The 21,932-nt window shown below is 56.8% G+C and overlaps 1 protein-coding gene across 1 annotated transcript in view; it reads left to right on the top strand.

The window, feature by feature from the left end:
- The window catches only part of LOC144610414 (beta-adducin-like), a 39,633-nt gene extending 18,336 nt beyond the window's left edge, over positions 1-21,297 (top strand). Inside the window, exons 2-15 of the mRNA XM_078429071.1 lie at positions 832-1,055; positions 2,053-2,188; positions 3,009-3,160; positions 3,933-4,013; positions 5,017-5,166; positions 6,481-6,624; positions 7,203-7,301; positions 8,484-8,660; positions 11,471-11,758; positions 13,836-13,955; positions 15,029-15,115; positions 15,359-15,494; positions 16,770-16,862; positions 21,008-21,297. Coding sequence (XP_078285197.1) covers positions 864-1,055; positions 2,053-2,188; positions 3,009-3,160; positions 3,933-4,013; positions 5,017-5,166; positions 6,481-6,624; positions 7,203-7,301; positions 8,484-8,660; positions 11,471-11,758; positions 13,836-13,955; positions 15,029-15,115; positions 15,359-15,494; positions 16,770-16,862; positions 21,008-21,297 — 2,145 coding nt within the window. The 5' untranslated portion in view covers positions 832-863. The remainder of the gene's footprint in view (positions 1-831; positions 1,056-2,052; positions 2,189-3,008; positions 3,161-3,932; positions 4,014-5,016; positions 5,167-6,480; positions 6,625-7,202; positions 7,302-8,483; positions 8,661-11,470; positions 11,759-13,835; positions 13,956-15,028; positions 15,116-15,358; positions 15,495-16,769; positions 16,863-21,007) is intronic.
- The last annotated feature ends 635 nt before the right edge of the window (positions 21,298-21,932 follow it).

Below are 21,932 nucleotides of genomic sequence, written 5' to 3'. Positions count from 1 at the left end.
AGAATGGGGGGTGTGGGGACGGGCCCAACGGGCCCGCTTTGAACGGGCACACTTGTTCTAGTATAATACTAAAACTCTGCGTTCGTATGTATGTGTGTATGTGTGTATGTACGGAAGATTCCGAAGTTTAACTTACAAACCCTACTCCTCCAAGACGGTACACCAAAGCGCTACCGCCGTATTCACCATTAACCTGGGCAACTATTGTAAGTACTTTCCTTCAAATTGAAGCTACCTTTTTAAAGCTAGAGAGATATTAAAGTTTAAATTTTCATTTCTAACCCTTTTCTTCAAAGGGCTACATTTGTTTCCAAAAGTTTCCAGAAAAGGATTTAGTTTTCAGCTTGTGACGGCTACATTGTTTCGAAAAGCTTCCAAGAAGTCTTTTTTGTTATTGCAAGTCAAGTCAAGTCAAGTCAAGTCAGTTTTATTTGTATAGCACATTTAAAAACAACCCACGTTGACCAAAGTGCTGCACATCTGATTAGGAAAAAAAAAAAAAACATCTGATTAGGAAAAAAAAAAAAAAAAGAAGGCTATAGTGGTCACTTGACATACACAGATCAGGAGGACGGGCCCGACGGGCCCAACGGGCACACTTGGAGAGTAAGAGTGGGGCTGGGGGAGGAGAGAATGGGGGGTGTGGGGACGGGCCCAACGGGCCCTCTTTTCTAGTTGTCTATAAACGGCTGTGCTCTCTGCCTCTCATAATGCTACGTACTTCTGCCAAGTAGCACATTGCTTGGGTGAGCGTGAGCTGTACACATGAGGCCGTTGTTTGACGTCTGGGCACTGCTTTGTAACACTAACTCCGTGTCTGCTTTTGTCCAGGTGCCCAGGGGAGTGGGCAGTAGGTGGGCAGGATGAGCAGTGAGGGCAGCCAGGAGGTGGTATCGCAGCCACCAGCGGCCAGCTGCCCCCGGAAGGAGGGCTACTTTGAACAGGTGGAGAGTGACCCGGAATACCTACGGCTGAGGAACCAGGCGCCCACCCTCAGGCAGGACTTCAACCTGATGGAGCAGAAGAAGAGGGTGACCATGATCTTACAGAGCCCGGTGAGCAATGGTCAGCCTGATGGCAACTATTGGTACCTCCTTGACTGCCCCGAACCGTCTCACTGACCAGATGGCCCCCATTGACTGTCTCGCTGACCAGACACCCGCCCACTGACCGTCACACTGACCAGACGGCCCCCATTGACCAGACACCCCACTACTGACCATCACATTGACCAGACATCCCACTACTGACCATCACACTGACCAGACTCCCCACTACTGACCGTCTCACTGACCAGACGGCCCCCATTGACTGTCTCGCTGACCAGACTCCCCACTACTGACCATCACATTGACCAGACGGCCCCATTGACCGTCTCACTGACCAGACACCCCCACTGACCAGACTCCCCACTACTGACCGTCACACTGACCAGACGGCCCCATTGACCGTCTCACTGACCAGACACCCCCACTGACCAGACTCCCCACTACTGACCATCACACTGACCAGATGGCCCCCATTGACCAGACACCCCACTACTGACCGTCAGCCATGATCATATTGATCAGCCATGATCATATTGATCAGCCATGATCATATTGAATGGCGGTGCAGGCTCGAAGGGCCGAATGGCCTACTCCTGCACCTATTTTCTATGTTTCTATGTCACACTGACCAGACGGCCCCATTGACCATCTCACTGACCAGACACCCCCACTGACCAGACTCCCCACTACTGACCATCACACTGACCAGTGCTCTGAATGATCTGGCAAGAACTGGTCAATTTTGGTGCCACTGCCCCTGATTTGAGTGAGTTCCCCCCTCCCCCCCCCCCCCCCCGGCACGCTGACGTGTGGCCGGAGAGTGTCCGCCGTTGTTTCTTGGTGCCTGGGAATAAATGACCGTGATCCATGGCCCTCCCGGGATGTGATGATCGGGGTTACCTGGATGTGATGACCGGGTTTACCAGGGTTACCGGGATGACTGGGATTATCGGGGGTACCGGGATTACCGGGCTGTAAGTGACCAAATCCTTGATGTCTTCAGGCGTTCCGAGATGAACTGGAATGTTTGATCGAGGAACAGATGAAGAAAGGGAGTGACTCAGGCAAGCTGTGGGCCCTGCAGCAGATTGTGGACTTGATGAGCAGCAGCTCGATGGGCATTCCCACCTCACCACCAGGTCAGGTCCATGTTCAGGGTTACTGGGCAGGGAAGCTCTTGGCAACAAACATTTGGAGATTCTGTGAACACAAGGAAGAGGCCATTGGGGCCGTCCCACCTGCTCCACCATCAGCACCACTTCCCCTCCTTCCACCGGCCCCTTACCCTTGCACTGTCTCCAGTGTCACCACTTCCCCTTCCACCGGCCCCTTACCCTGTCACTGTCTCCACTGTCACCACTCCCCCCCCCCTTCCACCGGCCCCTTACCCTTGCACTGTCTCCACTGTCTCCAGTTCCCCCTGAACAGATTCAGTAACTCACCCCATCGCTTCCTCAGAAAAAACATTCCAAAACACTTTGGGGCAGCATGGGAGAGCTGCTGCCTCACAGCGCCAGAGACCCGGGTTCAATCCCGACTACGGGCGCTGTCTGTACGGAGTTTGTACGTTCTCCCCGTGACCTGCGTGGGTTTTCTCCGAAATCGTCGGTTTCCTCCCACACTTCAAAGACGTACTGGTTTGTAGGTTAATTGGCAGGGTAAATGTAAAAATTGTCCCTAGTGGGTGTAGGACAGTGTTAATGTGCGGGGATCGCTGGTCGGCGCGGACTCGGTGGGCCGAAGGGCCTGTTTCCGCGCTGTATCTCCAAACTAAACTAAACTCGCACATCTAAGTGACAAATCTCCTCCTCATCTCCATGTTAAATGGATTATTGGTTATAAAGTTCTGATGTGTGTTACCCTTGTCTTGTGTTAATCTGTCATGTGGCACCTTATCATTTATCTTCTTGAGATCCAAGTACATTCAACGGGCTCATTTGTGAATGATTTCCATCCAAGGGGTGACGATGGTGGCACCAATCAATGACCTCCGCGCCATGGGCTCGATGTCCTTTGCCAAGGGGGAGAGGCTGATGCGTTGTAAGCTGGCCGGCACCTACCGTATACTCGACCTGTTTGGCTGGGCTCAGCTGGCCGACACCTACATCACAGTGAGTGGGCAAGCAGGGGAAGGCAGCGGCCTCCTTCTGTTTGCACTCAAGCATCTCCATCCTTCTCTCTCTCTCTCTCTCTCTCTCTCTCTCTCTCTCTCTCTCTCTCTCTCTCCTCTCCCTCTCTCTCTCCTCCCTCTCTCTCTCCATCTCTCTCCCCTCTCCACCTCTCTCTCTCTGCCTCTCTTCTTTTCTGTCTCTGCATCTCTCTCCCCCTATTCCTTTCTCTCTCTCTCCTCTACCCTCCTCTGCCTCTCTTGCTGCCTTCAGTTGAAAGCTGACAGCCAGACCAATACTGCACGTATTGCAGGAAATGTTTTTTCATCAGAAGCTGCTGGTTTATCTGCGGTTGAGGATGAGGGACATTGCCATGGATACGGGCAGCTTCTGCAGTGTGTCCAGCCTGCACGGTTCCCTCACCAAGGTGCTCTGGGATCAGCGGCCCCACCTGTGGCAGGAACAGAATTGTGGAGCGTCTCTTCCACGAGTCATTGCAGATGCTGCAGGACCACGAGTCTGGCACATCTGTGGATGGACCCGGGTCTGTGGTGCCCTGAGGCAGCAGCTCTACCCGCTGCACTACCGTGCCGCCCCCTGCCTTCCTGTGAACATTGGTTAATGACTGGGGGACAGGGCAATGGATGTGATGGGGGACTGGCCAATGGTTAATGACTGAGGGACAGGGCAATGGTTAATGACTGGGGAACTGGCCGATGGAGGTGATGGGGAACTGGTCAATGGTTAATGACGTCTTCTCTGTTTCTCCCTTCAGCTCCGTGTCAGCAAGCAGCAAGATCACTTCCTCATCATTCCCAGGGGAATCTCGTACGGAGAAGTGTCGGGATCCATCCTGGTGAGTGAGTCCCTCCATCGTCAACGGCAACGGGCTGTTAACCCTCGCACTCCTGGGCCGGCCTTGTTATAGCAACAAAGAACTGCAGAAGCTGCTTCACAGAAAAAGACACAAAGCGCTGGAGTAACTCTGGGACAGGCAGCATCTGTGGAGAACATGGATAGGTGACGTTTCACAGAGTGCTGGAGTAACTCAGCATCTGTGGATGGAAGGAATGGGTGACTTTTCAGGTCAAGATCCTTCCTAACCCTAATTCCATTGGGCCGAGCTTCTTTTCCAGATTGAAGCAACTATTTCCAGATTATTTTGTTTTATTTAGAAATGGGAAGTGGGGGGTGAGTGGGGTTGGGAGTGAGTGGGGGCTGGGTAAGTGGGGGTGGGGTGGGGTTGGGGGTGAGTGGGGGTGGGGTTGGGGGTGATTGGGGGTGGGGTGAGGGGTGGGTGTGAGTTGGGTGAGGGGTGAATGGGGGGTGAGTGGGGGGCGTGAGTGGGGAGTTGGGGTGAGGGGTGAATAGGGGGTGGGGTGGGGGGTGAGTGGGGGATGGGGGTGAGTGGGAGTGGGGGGTGAGTGGGGGTGGGGTTAGTGGGGGGTGAGTGGGGGTGGGGTTAGTGGGGGGGTGGGGGGTGAGTGGGGGTGGGGGGTTAGTGGGGGAGTGGAGTGGGGGTGGGGTTAGTGGGGGGTGAGTGGGGGATGGGGGTGAGTGGGGGTGGGGTGAGTGGGGTGGGGGGTGTGGGGTTGGGGGGTGAGTGGGGGGTGTGGGGTTGGGGGGTGAGTGGGGGGTGTGGGGTTGGGGGGTGAGTGGGGGGTGTGGGGTTGGGGGGTGAGTGGGGTGGGGGGTGAGTGGGGGGTGAGTTTGGGGTGGGTGGTGGGTGGGTGGGGGGGTGAGTGTGGGGTGAGTGGAGGTTGGGGGGTGAGTGTGGGGTGAGTTGGGGGTGGGTGGGGGGTGCAGGCAGTGGTGGTGCAGCGAGGGTTGACGTTTTGTCTCTACGTGTTTCTCCGCAGGTGAAGGTGAACATTCTGGGTGAGGTGGTGGGTCGGGGCAGCACCAGTCACCCTGTGGACCGCGCTGGCTTCAGCCTGCACTCGGCCATCTACTCGGCCCGGCCGGATGTGCGCTGCATCATTCATCTGCACTCTCCGGCCACGGCCGCGGTGAGTGACCGGTGACCCCGGTGACCCCGGGCTCTGAGCTTCGTGGTGATCCCGTTACCCTGAGCAACGTTCCCACCGCCGTATCCACGGAGGGGAAGTTCCTGATCGGACATCGGCCGGAATATCTGCCCCGGTCGTCAAACCTCAGCTCCCACCGACCGCAGTGAAAGCCCTGGTGCCAGACCAGTACAACATCACTCCCACACACACCCGTCACTCCCACACACACCCGTCACTCCCACACACACCCGTCACTCCCACACACACCCGTCACTCCCACACACACCCGTCACTCCCACACACACCCGTCACTCCCACACACACCCGTCACTCCCACACACCGGTCACTCCCACACACACCCGTCACTCCCACACACCCGTCACTCCCACACACACCCGTCACTCCCACACACACCCGTCACTCCCACATACCCGTCACTCCCACACACACCCTTCACTCCCACACACACCCATCACTCCCACACACACCCGTCACTCCCACACACACACCCGTCACTCCCACACACCCGTCACTCCCACACACACCCGTCACTCCCACACACCGGTCACTCCCACACACACCCATCACTCCCACACACCCGTCACTCCCACACACACCCGTCACTCCCACACACACCCGTCACTCCCACACACACACCCGTCACTCCCACACACCCGTCACTCCCACACACACCCGTCACTCCCACACACCAGTCACTCCCACACACACCCATCACTCCCACACACCCGTCACTCCCACACACACCCATCACTCCCACACACACCCGTCTCTCCCACACACTGGTCACTCCCACACACACCCGTCACTCCCACACACACACACGCCGGTCACTCCCACACACACCCGTCACTCCCACTCACCGGTCACTCCCACACACACCAGTCACTCCCACACACACTGGCCACTCTCACTCCCACTGGTCACTCCCACAGCCACCAGTCACTCACAGCCCAAGTCACCGGCCAATCTGTCACACGAGTGGCACTGGCCGTTGGCGTGTGAGGTAACACCGGCCGTTCCTTCTGCCCTGGTGGCCGGAGGGATCTCTTGCTCCCACCCATCCTCTCCTCCAGCCGAGGACAGACGCTAAATGCTGGAGTAACTCAGCGGGACAGATGGCATCTCTGGAGAAAAGGAATGGGTGGTGTTTCAGGTCAAGACCCTTCTTCAGACTGAAACGTCACCCATTCCTTCTCTCCAGAGATGCTGCCTGTCCCGCTGAGTTACTCCAGCATTTAACATCTGTCCGCGGTGTAAACCAGCGTCTCTTCACATCTTCTCTTGTCCTGCAGGTTTCAGCCATGAAGTGCGGCATCTTGCCTTTATCCCACGAGGCATTGCTGGTTGGCGATGTGGCTTACTACGAATACAACGGAGCTCTGGATACCGAGGATGAAAGGATCCAACTACAGAAGTGCCTGGGACCCACCTGCAAGGTACCTGCCCTTACACCTGCAAGTACCTGCCCTTACACCTGCAAGTACCTGCCCTTACACCTGCAAGTACCTGCCCTTACACCTGCAAGTACCTGCCCTTACACCTGCAAGTACCTGCCTTTACACCTGCAAGTACCTGCCCTTACACCTGCAACTACCTGCCCTTACACCTGCAAGTACCTGCCCTTACACCTGCACTGCTCATGGGTTTACATTTACCTTTTCCTTACATGTAGAAATGTTTGAAGCTTCCATTGCAAGCTGACGCTGGAAGAGTTGGCAACTTCCTTTCACAGTTGAGACGAGATTCCTCTAAAACCTGAAACCATTTGGTCTTGTTCCTTGAACCAAACATTAATGAGATGCTTGGCCTTATCTCTCCTCTCCAAACTCACCACAAACATGTCCACCTGTGTGATCTCCTGTCCTTCCCTGGAGCCCAGCCTCGCCACGCTGGAGCCAGGGCGTGTCGGCACGTTGTCTCCAGATCCCGCACACGGCATCTTTGGCAACATCTCTCGCGGTGGGTGGGTGCCAACTGTGAGACGTGACACACGTGTTAATCACCTTCCACCCAGGTCCTGCTTCTACGCAATCACGGCCTGGTGGCTCTCGGTGAAACTGTGGAGGAGGCTTTCTACAAAATCTACCACCTTCAATCAGCCTGTGAAATACAGGTACGGGCTTGTGTCGCCTATTGCCAGTTGATTCCAGTTTCGAGTTGTGGTTCCTGTGATGTACTGTTGTTCTATGTTCTGATTGCCCATTAATTCTCCAACAAGCTGCAACCTCCTCTCATGATGTTTTCAAGAGAGAGTTCGATCCACCTCTTAGGGCTAACGGAATCAAGGGATATGGGGAGAAAGCAGGAACAGGGTACTGATTGTGGATGATCAGCCATGATCACATTGAATGGCAGTCCTGGCTCAAAGGGCTGAATGGCCTCCTCCTGCACCTATTGTCTATGTTTCTATGTTTCTATTCTGTGCAAAATACCGCGGGTGGTGCAGCAGGAGAGTTGCTACCTCACACTGCCAGAGACCCGGGCTCAATCCTGACCTCGGGAGCTGTCTGTGTGGAGTTTGCATGTTCTCCATGTGGGTTTCCTCCGGGTGCTCCGGTTTTCTCCCACATCCCAAAGACGTGTGGATTTGTAGGTTAATTGGCCCTCTGAAAATTGTCCCTAATGTGTAGGATGCGAAAATGGGATAACATAGAGCTAGTGATTGTTGGTCAGCACAGGCTCGATGGGCCAAAAGGCCTGTTTCCGCACTGTATATCTAAAGTCTAAAGTGTGTGTAGGATAGTGCTAGTGTACGGCCTGATCGATGGTCAGCGCGGACTCAATGGGCCAAAGGGCCTGTTTCCGTGCTATACTGTCCCTGGTGGGCTGAAGGGCTTTGATGGGCAGAAGGGCCTGTTTCCGTGCTGTACCGTCCCTGGTGGGCTGAAGAGCTTTGATGGGCAGAAGGGCCTGTTTCCATGCTGTATCTGTCCCTGGTGGGCTGAAGGGCTTTGATGGGCAGAAGGGCCTGTTTCCATGCTGTATCTGTCCCTGGTGGGCTGAAGGGCTTTGATGGGCAGAAGGGCCTGTTTCCATGCTGTATCTGTCCCTGGTGGGCTGAAGGGCTTTGATGGGCAGAAGGGCCTGTTTCCATGCTGTATCTGTCCCTGGTGGGCTGAAGGGCTTTGATGGGCAGAAGGGCCTGTTTCCATGCTGTATCTGTCCCTGGTGGGCTGAAGGGCTTTGATGGGCAGAAGGGCCTGTTTCCATGCTGTATCTGTCCCTGGTGGGCTGAAGGGTTTTGATGGGCAGAAGGGCCTGTTTCCATGCTGTATCTGTCCCTGGTGTGCTGCAGGTTTCCTCGCTGGCCTGTGCGGGCAGTGTGGACAACGTGATTCTGCTGGACCGTGACGCTATGAAGCCGCTGGAGATGGGCTCGGTGGGACGGGCTGGGACCACCTTCGGACCGATGCACAAGAGCAGAGTCGGGGAGCAGGAGTTTGAGGCACTGATGAGGGTGCTGGACAACCTGGTGAGTCCCATCTCCAGCAGCCCTTCTGACCAACTGTGTTTCTCCACAGATGCTGCCTAACCTGCTGAGTGTTTCCAGCATTTTCTGACTTTATTTCAGGTTTGCTGCATCTGCAGTTGTGTTTACGTTGTCAGGATCGGCGCGGTTATTGGGCAGATGTAACTGAACAGTAGGTCATGGACAGCTCGTTGACAACCAAGTTACGTAGCAATTACAGCCGCAGAAAGGTGATGTTTGATTAACACACCCCTCAGCCCAGCGCACTCTGCAACGAATCACATCGTGGTGGAAGAAATGCGACTGAACTGTCTGCAGCACAATGCAGGGAAGTCCCGTCCAAACTCCGCCAATCATGTTCAGTTAGAGTCCGGGGGTCAATAATGGCCAGAGGGTCAAGCCCTGGACTCTCAGAGCTGCACATACTGCATGTGGTCTGAAGAAGGGTCACCCATTCCCTCTCTCCAGAGATGCTGCCTGTCCCACTGAGTTACTCAATAAAACATTTATTACTGCTCTTTAAAATTAATTAAAAATCTAAACAGATAAGATGGGATCATGGAAAACAAGTAACATGTGTGCATACATTTGAGGTGGCTCCAGCGAACACGTAAATGGAGCAGACACTGGACTGTGCTAACTCCAGATGAAAGCTTTCAGTATTCGTTGAATTTAGCTGGCAGATAGCACTCCCCTGGGCTTAAAGACTGTATGCCTCGCTGTCACCTTCCTCTCAGCGTGCAATGATCCATTCTACATTTCCTTTAGCAGCATCTGCTTTGATCTGTCGTTTTCACACCTTACCTTTCCACATATCTCTAGTTTCCCTCTCCCCTGACTCTCAGGCTGAAGAAGGGTCTCGACTCGAAACGTCACCCATTCCTTCTCTCCAGAGATGCTGCCTGTCCCGCTGAGTTACTCCAACATATCAGAGCTGTACCCTGCAGGATGCAGTGGGTTGATAGTGATCTAGTGGGATTATGAAGAGCAAGGGAGAAGTGTAAATAGAAGAACCAGAAACAGAACAATTATCCAAGACTACAGGGGAAGTAAACTGGTCACATGTACCAAAACAGAACAAAGATATCGTTGCTTGCAGCAGCTCAACAGGACATGTCAACACCGTGCTCTGGGAACACCGTACGATGCAGCAGAGCATTCAGTTTATATATTAAATATATAATACAATAACGGTGCAAAGACAAGTACAGTGATCCACAAGTTTATATAGTTTGTAGTTTAGGAGGTTGTTGTGTTCAATAGCCAGTTGGCTGTTGGGAAGAAACTGTTCCTGACCCTGGACAGTCCCGGAATGGCGGGACTGTCGTATGTTGAAAGGCTGGAGCAATTAGGCTTGTATACACTGGAATTTAGAAGGATGAGGGGGGATCTTATTGAAACATATAAGATAATTAGGGGATTGGACACATTAGAGGCAGGAAACATGTTCCCAATGTTGGGGGAGTCCAGAACAAGGGGCCACAGTTTAAGAATAAGGGGTAGGCCATTTAGAACAGAGATGAGGAAGAACTTTTTCAGTCAGAGAGTGGTGAAGGTGTAGAATTCTCTGCCTCAGAAGGCAGTGGAGGCCAGTTCGTTGGATGCTTTCAAGAGAGAGCTGGATAGAGCTCTTAAGGATAGCGGAGTGAGGGGGTATGGGGAGAAGGCAGGAACGGGGTACTGATTGAGAGTGATCAGCCATGATCGCATTGAATGGCGGTGCTGGCTCGAAGGGCTGAATGGCCTGCTCCTGCACCTATTGTCTATTGTCTATTGACGTTAGTTTTCAAGCTCCTGTAGCTTCTTCCTGATGGTAGGAGAGTGGCCAGGGTGGTGTGGGTCAGTGAGAGTGTGGCCAGGGTGGTGTTGTGTCAGGGAGAGTGTGGCCAGGGTGGTGTGGGTCAGTGAGAGTGTGGCCAGGGTGGTGTGGGTCAGTGAGAGTGTGGCCAGGGTGGTGTGTGTCAGTGAGAGTGTGGCCAGGGTGGTGTGGGTCAGTGAGAGTGTGGCCAGGGTGGTGTGGGTCAGTGAGAGTGTGGCCAGGGTGGTGTGGGTCAGTGAGAGTGTGGCCAGGGTGGTGTGGGTCAGTGAGAGTGTGGCCAGGGTGGTGTGGGTCAGTGATGATGCTGGCTGCCTTCTTGAGGCAGCGACTCCTGTAGATCCCTTCGATGGTGGGGAGGGGGGGCCGCGGGGGATCGGTGAGGCTACAGGCACACACACACACATACGCACACGGACACACACACGGACACACACATGGACACACACACACACACACACGCACACACACACACCCACACGGACACACACACACACGGACACACACACACGGACACACACACTGACACACACACACAGACACACATACGGACACACACACGGATACACACACATGGACACGGACACACACGCACGCACACACACACGCACACGGACACACACACACACATGGACACAGACACAAGGACACAGACACATGCACACACACATAGACACATGCACATGGGGACACACATGTACACAGATGCACACACACATGCACACGAACGGGGACACACATGCACACGGACGCACATGGACATACACACGGACATAGACACACATGGACATAGACACACACGGACACGGACATAGACACACACGGGGACACACACACATGGACACAGACACACATGGACACACACACACACATGGACAGACACACATGGACACACACACACACATGGACACACAGACACACATGGACACACACACGCACATGGACACAGACACGCCCAGACAGGGGCTGTTGTTGCTGACCTGTCTTGTGTTGTCAGGGTTACCGGACCGGTTATGCGTACAGGCACCCAGTGATCCAGGAGAGGACACGACACAAGAGCGGTGTGGAGATCCCGGCCACAGTCACCGCATTCAGCTTCGACGGCGACGTCTTGTTGCAGCCGGCACACTGGCGGCTCGGACACGGACACGGACACGGACACGGACACGGACACAAACAGCAGCAGGAGAAGAGCCGCTGGCTCAACTCACCCAACACCTACCTGCGGCTCAGCGGCGACCAGGAGCCTCACCGGGGACCAGGCAGCCCCAGGCCCAGCACCGCGGTAAGGCCACGCACACGCACACGCATGTGATGAACAGCTGTGGAGGTGCAGAGACGGGGCTGCGTGGGTGCAAGGTGTGGGTGCAGGGTGACTGAGTGCAGGGTGACTGGGTGCAGGGTGACCGGGTGCAGGGTGACTGGGTGCAGGGATGGGTCTGCTGCATTGCAGGGGTGGGTGGGGACTCTGTGTGCCTCCAGCACCCTCTTGTGGACGCCGCCAGCAGGGCAGCTTTCAGCCGCAGGGACTGAACGTGTGGAATTATCCTCTACACTTCCAGCTGAAGAGAGAGAGTTTCACGATGTTCCGGGTCGGAAAGCTGGAAGAGAGGAGGAGCGGGACAACGCCTGGCGAGTGATGGGTGGAAACAGGTCACCGTGAAGGTTCTCCCCCTCTCTCCAGCGGCAGTTCTTGTTGTACTTCGTGGTCCGGTACCTGTTGTACCTTTAGTGACTCTGGACGGACCACAAGTACACTTGTGTAAAAGGTTACATTGCTGGAGCTCAACTCCAGGCTGTTTATTCCGTGGTCATCTGGATCCAGAGTGACCGCCTAATCACACCCATCACTTATATACACAGCCATACAAAGTAGTTCTGGGATACACAAAGTAGTCCCAGCAATATCACAACATCCCCCTTGTCTTATATAAAATTGTTTTCTTTACCATTCGAGGGCTAAATATATTTAACAAACAAAACCAAAACATCATTGCTTTTTGCAAACAAAACCAATAGCACAACTAAACACAATTGCTTTTTTCGCCATCATGGTGGTCATTCCTCTGCGGAATTTTACTCATCGCCGGGTGGTCACACATTGCCGGGTGGTCACTCATCTCCGGGTGGTCACTCCACAGATATATACATTTATACAAAAGCATCAAATATAATACATTAAGCTTTCAGTACATATCACTACACAGGTCATTAAACACAAAATATTCATTTTGTTCCATATCTTCCCCTCAAGAAGACGTGCTGTGTAGATCAAACGTAGTGTAGGCTCTAGATGCTCCACCACCATGATTTGCCTCCCACTGCTGGGCTCCCACTGCTGGGCTGTCACTGCTGGGCTGGCACTGCTGTAATCGCGGTGCGCTGGCCCCGCCCACATGTGCTCCCGGCCCCGCCCACAGGTGCTCCCGGCCCCGCCCACAGGTGCTCCCGGCCCCGCCCACACGTGCTCCCGGCAGCAATATCACAACAGTTCTGTCAGATGTTCCACTACTGTCACCCCTGCCCCACCAGAGTCCCCACCAACATGTGCCCGCCCCACCACCTTCCCCACTTGGCTACCAGCACCGGGTCCAGCGGCAGAAGGGTCCCGACCCGAACCGTTCCTGCATGGTTGACTAATCCTGACCCTGACCTTGACCCTGGCCTTGACCCTGACCTTGACCCTGGCCAGACTGGCAGTATGTGGTGAGGAAGGTCCAGAGGGAGATGCTTGAGCTCCAGAGGGCCGCCTACTGCCCAATAAATGATGACCTAACCAACGCGGCACTGTGGGCACGGTGCCGCAGCGGGTGGAGCTGCTGCCTCACAGCGCCAGAGGCCTCTGGATCACATTCAATCCTGACCTCGGGTGCTGTCTATGTGGAGTCTGCTTGTTCCCCCCCGTGACCTCATGGGTTTCCTCCGGGTGCTCCGGTTTCCTCCCACGCTCCAAAGACGTGCGGGTTTGGGGGTTAATTGCCCCTCTATAAATTGCCCGAAGTGTGCAGGGAGTGGATGGGAAAGTGGGATAACATGGAACTAGTGTGAATGGGTGATCGATGGCTGGCATGGACTCAGTGGGCCGTAGGGCCTGTTTTCGTGCTGTATCTCTAAATGAAACACGCCGTGTTTTGCTGTCAATGTCTCTGTGTTCATTGCCACCACACATGGGTGCCCAGCCAACCCCTGCCCGCTCCCCACCAGTACCCACAGCCCCTCTGCCAGTGCCCCAGTGCCAGTGCGCCAGTGCCAGTGCCCCAGTGCCAGTGCGCCAGTGGCCCAGTGCCAGTGCCCTCCGCCATTGTTCTGCCAGGTAGGGTGAGCATGTGTGAGGTGATATCTGAACCTCTGCTTTGTAACAGTGGCTGAAGACTGACGAGGCCAAGAAATGCAGCAGCGGGACTCCAATCAAGATTGAAACGTCCAACCAGTTTGTGCCGCTGTTCACAGACCCCCGCGAAGTCTTGGAAACCAGGAACAAGGTGAGGCAGGTGGGGGGGAACAAGGTGAGGCAGGTGGGGGGAAACAAGGTGAGGCAGGTGGGGGGGAACAAGGTGAGGCAGGTGGGGGGGAACAAGGTGAGGCAGGTGGGGGGGAACAAGGTGAGGCAGGTCCGGGGGGGAACAAGGTGAGGCAGGTGGGGGGGTGGGGGGGGGGGAACAAGGTGAGGCAGGTGGGGGGGAACAAGGTGAGGCAGGTGGGGGGGTGGGGGGGGAACAAGGTGAGGCAGGTGGGAGGAGGGGGGGGAAACAAGGTGAGGCAGGTCCGGGGGAGGTGGGGGGAGGGGAACAAGGTGAGGCAGGTTGGGGGGGGGGGAGAACAAGGTGAGGCAGGTCCGGGGGGTGGGTGGGGGGGGGCTATTGGGCGGCACTCTGGGGCAGTGGTCATTCCCCAGACCAGTCGTCACTGGTCACTCTGGGTCAGGTCACGTGTAGCGAGGTAGTGGTCAGCTTTGCTTTGCATGCTGTCCAATTACATTAAATAATGCTGCATATAGATACAACCAAGTCATCCAGAACTAGAGCAAAGGGGAAGATACAGAGTGCAGAATGTAGTTCTCAGCATTGTAGCGCATCAGTTCCAGAGACAAAGTGCAATGTCCGCAATGGGGTGAATCAGACAGTACCCTAGCTTAAGGAAAGCCCATTCAGAAGCCTGATAATAGAGGGGAAGAAGCTGTTCCTGAATCTGGTGGTGCGCGCTTTCAAGCTTCTGTACCTTCTGCCGAACGGGAGCGGGGAGAGGAAGGAATGACCGGGGTGGGACAGGGACACGTCTGTGATCATGTCAGCTGCTTTCCTTCGGCAGCGTGAAGTGTTGATGGAGTCGATGGTGGGGAGTGTGGTGTGTGTGATCGGCTGGGCTACATCTACAATGGTGGGGAGTGTGGGGTGTGTGATGGGCTGGGCTACATCTACAATGGTGGGGAGTGTGGTGTGTGACGGACGGTGTATTGCGGTGGGTCAGGTTGTGCCGGTGGGCGTGCTGAGTGTGTGTCGCGGTGGGGCGGTGGGTCGGGTCGTGCCGGGCGTGACGGACGGTGTTGATCCTGTAGATCCGGGAACAGAACCGGCAGGAGACAGCGTGGGCCGGACCACAGTCCCAGCTGCTGGCCGCAGTGACCGACAGGAGCCGCAGCCCGGTGAGTGGAGACACCTGGGGTATATGTACATGTACGTGTGTGTACATATGTGTGTACGTGTATCTTTGTATCTGTGCGTGTACATGTGTGTGCATGCTGCGTGTACATGTATGTGTATGTGTGTGTGTGTACGTGTGTGTGCACGCGTATCTTTGTATCCGTGCGTGTACGTGCGTATACGGGCATGTACTTGCGTGTGCGTGTGTGTACCATGTTGCCACTGATCATGTGTGTTGCCCACAGTCTGCAGAAGCTATGCTGCTGCCCGTGGCCGCAGAGGGACCGGGGCCTGAACCCCCGAACCCCTTCAATGAGCTGACGGACCAGGAGCTGGAGGATTACAGGCGGGAGGTGGAGCGCAAACACCAGGCGCCGGACGGTAACTGCGGCTCACGTACCGCGCGGGGGAGGGGAGGGCTGGGGTGCGTGCACATGTGGGGTGTGCGCGCGTGTGTGCGCATGGGGTGTGTGCACGTGTGGGGTGTGTGCGCGTTTGTGTGTGGGGTGTGTGCGTTTGCGTGTGGGGTGTGTGTGGTTTACGTGTGGGGTGTGTGTGCGCATGTGGGGTGTGTTTTTCGTGTGGGGTGTGTGTGTGTGTGGGGTGTGTGTGCGTTTGCATGTGGGGTGTGTGCGTGTGGGGTGTGTGTGCGCATGTGGGGTGTGTTTGCGTGTGGGGTGTGTGTGTGGGGTGTGTGTGTGTGGGGTGTGTGTGCGTTTGCATGTGGGGTGTGTTTGCGTGTGGGGTGTGTGTGTGTGTGGGGTGTGTGTGCACGTGTGGGGTGTATGCACGTGTGGGGTGTATGCACGTGTGGGGTGTGTGTGCATTTGCATGTGGGGTGTGTGTGAGCATGTGGGGTGTGTGTGCACGTGTGGGGTGTATGCACGTGTGGGGTGTGTGTGCACGTGTGGGGTGTGTGTGCACATGTGGGGTGTGTGTGCACGTGTGGGGTGTGTGCGTTTGCGTGTGGGTTGTGTGTGCACGTGTGGGGTGTGTGTGCACGTATGGGGTGTGTGCGTATGCGTGTGGGGTGTGTGCGTATGCGTGTGGGGTGCATGTGCGTGGGCTCATCTGACTCTCTGAAATGAAACACTGGCTACCACGCCGGGTGTCCAATGGCAGAAGTTGGTGAAAGTAAGAATGGCCTCCGTCGATCCTATCATGGACACGCACACACGGACACACGCACACGCAAACACGGACACGCACACACGGACACACGCACACAGACACGGACACACGCACACAGACACACGCAAACACACACAGACACGGACACGCACACAGACATGGACACAGACACACGGACTCATGCAGGGACACACACACACGGGCACACACACATGGACACAGATACACACGGACACACACATGGACCCCCACACATGGACATGCACACACGGATACGCACACATGGACACGCACCCACAGACGCACGCACATGGACACGCACACACGGACACGCACAGACATGGACACACGCACACATGCACACAGACACGCACAGACACGGACACAGACACACGGACTCACGCACGGACACACCGGTGTGGGGCTGTGGGCTGCATGTTGGTGTTAAGGTGGGTCACTTGTGCCTAAGGTGGTTGAAGCATGATCTGGCCATGTGTGTGTTGAGCGTGTTCCCGTTGTACGCAGGTGGGGACGAGGAGGACACCTCTGCCGGCATCTCTCCGCTAAAGACCCCACTCACCTCGCCCGCAAAATCGCCCACCTCCCCCGCGGCCACAGGTAGGTCCAGCGACCCCGTGACCTACGACCCCGTGACCCCGCGTGACCTGCAACCCCGTGACCCTGCGAACCCGTGTGACCTGCAACCCCGTGACCCTGCGTGACCTGCGACCCGTGTCCGTTACTCCCCGTGTGATCCGGGCCCCTGTTACACTGGAGCAGCGGGGCGGGGCTGTGGTGAGGGGCGAGGCCGTGGTGAGGGGCGGGGCTGTGGTGAGGGGCAGGGCTGTGGCGAGGGGCGGGGCTGTGGTGAGGGGCGGTGGTGAGGGGCGGGGCTGTAGTGAGGGGCGGGGCTGTGGTGAGGGGTGGGGCTGTAGTGAGGGGTGGGGCGGTGGTGAGGGGCGGGGCTGTGGTGAGGGGTGGGGCGGGGCTGTGGCGAGGGGCGGGGCTGTAATGAGGGGCGGGGCTGTAGTGAGGGGCGGGGCTGTAGTGAGGGGCGGGGCTGTGGTGAGGGGCGGGACTGGCGAGGGGCAGGGCTGTGGTGAGGGGCGGGGCTGTGGCGAGGGGTGGGACTGGCGAGGGGCGGGGCTGTGATGAGGGGCAGGGCTGTGGCGAGGGGCGGGGCTGTGGTGAGGGGCGGGGCTGTGGTGAGGGGTGGGGCTGTGGTGAGGGGTGGGGCAGTGGAGAGGGGCGGGGCTGTGGTGAGGGGTGGGGGCGGGGCTGTGGCAAGGGGCAGGGCTGTAGTGAGGGGCGGGGCTGTAGTGAGGGGCGCGGCTGTGGTGAGGGGCGGGGCTGTGGTGAGGGGTGGGACTGGCGAGGGGCAGGGCTGTGGTGAGGGGCGGGGCTGTAGCGAGGGGCGGGGCTGTGGTGAGGGGCGGGGCTGTGGTGAGGGGCGGGGCGTATTTACAGCCCTGGATCTCGGCATCGTTTACCGGAGGATACTCTTTCCTGGGATTCCGTCTCTGGTGTTGTCATCTTGCTGCTGCGTGCGTCGTCCCGTGTGCTGTGCGTGTTGTCCCATGTGCTGTGCGTGTTGTCCCGTGTGCTGTGCGTGTCGTCCCGTGTGCTGTGCGTGTCGTCCTGTGTGCTGTGCGTGTCGTCCCGTGTGCTGTGCGTGTTGTCCCGTGTGCTGTGCTGTGAACCATGATGTCCTCACTGTGTTTCACTGAAACAAGAAGCATTCGCCCTCAGCCGCGGTGTTGCCCTTTGGCCTGTCTTCAACGAGGCTGGCCCACCCTGCAGGTCAGAGGGCAAGGGGAGGGGCCAGGTCCACCCCAACGTTGAACCCTAATGACCCCACAGTGACCCCCAGACCACGATGGTCTCTGCCTGTACGTCCTCGCTGCCCTTCTGGTCTGGGCCACCCCATCCCCGCCTGAGAGCCCCGCAACCCCAGCGTGGCACATGTGCACAACACGCTACATGCCAACACTGGCGTGTAGTTCACGGCGGTGTCGTTGCCCGCTGGGGCACAAATGAGAAGAAATGGTGGGGGCTGGACTTGCCTGTCAGAGCGGGCCCCTGTGGTGGGGGCAGGGGAGGCTCTGTACTGCCCAGCACCATGGGAAGAGGAGAGGGAGAGAGGGGCTGAGGGGGTGAGGGGAGAGAGGGGGAGAGGGGAGGGGGATGAGCAGGTGAGGGGGAAGAGGGTGCGAGGGGGGAGAGGGGCTGAGATGGGGGTGAGGGGAGAGAGGGGGAGGGGGAGGGGGAGAGGGGGGATGAGGGGGGAGAGGGGAAGAGGTGGCGAGGGTGAGGGGGAAGAGCGGGTGAGGGGGTGAGATGGGGTTGAGGGGGGGAGAGGGGGAGAGGGGTGATGAGGGGAAGAGGGGGTGAGGGGGTCCTGCATGACGGCTGACCCTCAATGCTTCGTCATTGCTGTGTGTTTCTGGCGTCCGCTTCTCACTTGTCGCCATCTTGTCCATTCTTGTTCTCTTGTGTTTTTTCTTTTGTTTACCTCGCGCTCAAGGAGTTCCACCTGACCCTGAGTACTTGTCATTGTAGTAAGTATATTGTTCGGCCCCTCCCCAACAGCCCCCTCCTGCAGTCCCTGACCCCCCACACAACACCACTCACACCTCCACAACACCACTACCCCCACAACACCACTCCCCCCCACAACACCACTCCCCCCCCCCACAACTCCAATCCCCCCCAACACCATTCCTCCCCCCACAACACCATTCCTCCCCCCACAACACCATTCCTCCCCCCACAACACCACTCCCCCCCCCACAACACCACTCCCCCCCCCCCACAACACCACTCCCCCCCCCCCACAACACCACTCCCCCCCACAACACCACTACCTCCCCCAACACAACTCCACTCCCCCCCCCCAACAACAATCCCCCCACAACACCACTCCCCCCCTACAACACCACCACCCCCTCCCGCCGGCCACAACTAGGCAACACCACACCCCTCCATACGTCCGTCTGCATCGCGCGGCTCCAACGGCTCCCACCCAATGACCGACTCCCCGTGTCTCCCACTCCCACACAAGGCCGCGAGGAGAGATAATGATTTCATGCACTAAGTGCATTTTGAGGATTTAATTCTGTTGAACATAGGATTAATTTGGACATTGAGACTGGGTTGTGAAACAGGATAAGAAGATTAGAAACTCACAACCGTTTAAATTAATGTTGTGCAGATAAATCCTGGTGCAGTCTAGTTTAATTTATTGTCCCGTGTACCGAGGTACAGTGAATGGTTTTAGTTGCATGCTGACCAGTCAGCGGAATCATGATCCATAATTACAATCGAACTGTGCACAGTGTACAGATACAGGACAAAGAGAATAACGTTACGTGCAAGGAACAGTCTTGTAAAGTCTGATTAAAGATAGTTTGAAGATGTTATACCCACACCACACCTGGTGATTGAAGCAATGGGGACAAATGGCAGCCGTGTGGATGGTATGATTGTGGCTCCTCCACTCCACATAAACCAGCACCATCCTCCCTCAACAGTGTGCAATGTTGGGGCCCGGAATCTGGGGACCCCCCCCCCCCCGGACCGAGACTGGGACAGCCTGCATCTCCCCACACCATCTGCCCTTCGCCCAGTGTGTGGTGATCATGGTTAACCTCAGCCCGCCTTCCATCCCTGCTCCTCGACTGCTGATCCTCCCCACAGCCAATCTACCCCCCCGCAACGCCACACCATCACGTCTCCCCCCCCCACAACGCCACACCATCACGTCTCCCCCACAACGCCACACCATCACGTCTCCCCCCCCACAACGCCACACCATCACGTCTCCCCCCCCACAACGCCACACCATCACGTCTCCCCCACAACGCCACACCATCACGTCTCCCCCCCCACAATGCCACACCATCACATCTCCCCCCCCACAATTCCACACCATCACGCCCCCCCCACAACGCCACACCATCACGCCTCCCCACAGCCAATCTACCCCCCCCACACAACGCCACACCATCACGTCTCCCCCCCACAACGCCACACCATCACGTCTCCCCCCACAACGCCACACCATCACGTCTCCCACCCCACAATGCCACACCATCACGTCTCCCCCCCACACAACGCCACACCATCACGTCTCCCCCCCCACAACGCCACACCATCACGTCTCCCCCCCACAACGCCACACCATCACGTCTCCCCCCCACAACGCCACACCATCACGTCCCCCCCACAGCCAATCTACCCCCCCCACAACGCCACACCATCATGCCCTCCCCACAGCCAATCTAACCCCTGCAACGCCACACCATCACGTCTCCCACCCCACAATGCCACACCATCACATCTCCCCCCCCCACAACGCCACACCATCACGTCTCCCCCCCCACAATGCCACACCATCACGTCTCACCCCCCACAACGCCACACCATCATGCCCTCCCACAGCCAATCTACCCCCCCCCCAAACAACGCCACACCATCGCGCCTCCCTGCATGCGGGGTTTGTTCGCTGTGTTGCCGATTCATTTACCGCAGAGTCCCTGCCCCAGTTACCATCTTCCTCCACACCATCATCTCCAGCAACCGATCGGCACCAGGGAAAGGATGGGTGACGTTTTGGGTCTGAAGAAGGGTCCTGACCTGAAATGTCACCTACCCATGTTCTCCAGAGATACTGCCTGACCCGCTGTGTTACTCCAGCATCTTGAGTCTACCCGAGACTGTTCTGTAACACTGAGCTGTTGTGCTTTTCTCTTCCCTCCCTCAAGAACTCAAGCCAGCTGAGGGTTTGACGGAGCTGGCGGAGCGAGAAGTGGGGGCCAGTGAGGGGGTGTTTAACGGGAAGGAGGAGGACCTGCCCGTGGAGGGATTGAGGACCAGCGTGGAGAACGGCACTGAGCCACCTGTTAAACCGGCCACGGACAAGACCGAGCCCCCGGCTAGTACCCCTCTCTCGCCCGACGGCTCGCCTTCCAAGTCTCCGTCCAAAAAGAAGAAGAAATTCCGAACCCCGTCCTTCTTGAAAAAGAGTAAAAAGAAAGAGAAAACGGAGTCGTGAAATGGGAACAGAGGGACATAAATGTAAACAACGTGACTGGCAACGAGCCCTGCCACGTTCCAGCTGTCTGCCGTACTGCACCAAGACTTGTCATGTTTGCACTAACCACAGTGAGCACCCACAGACACACACACTCACACACACACACACACCCACACACACCCACACACACACCCACACCCACACACACACCCCACACACCCACACACACACCCACACACACACCCACACACACCCACACCCCACACACCCGCACCCCACACACCCACACACACACCCACACAAACACACACACACACCCACACACACCCACCACACACACACCCACACAAACACACACACACACCCACACACACCCACACACACACCCACACACACACCCACACAAACACACCCACACAAACACACACACACACACACACACACACACCCACCACACACCACACACACCCGCACACACACCCACACACACACCCACACACACAAACACACACACACCCACACCCCACACACACCCGCACCCCACACACACACACCCACACACACACCCACACAAACACACACACACACACCCACACACACCCACACACACACCCACACACACACCCACACACACACCCACACAAACACACACA

Source organism: Rhinoraja longicauda, chromosome 36 (genome assembly GCF_053455715.1).
Source record: "Rhinoraja longicauda isolate Sanriku21f chromosome 36, sRhiLon1.1, whole genome shotgun sequence".
Classification (NCBI taxonomy): Eukaryota; Metazoa; Chordata; class Chondrichthyes; order Rajiformes; family Arhynchobatidae; genus Rhinoraja; species Rhinoraja longicauda.
This window is presented reverse-complemented; position numbering and strand designations above follow the sequence as displayed.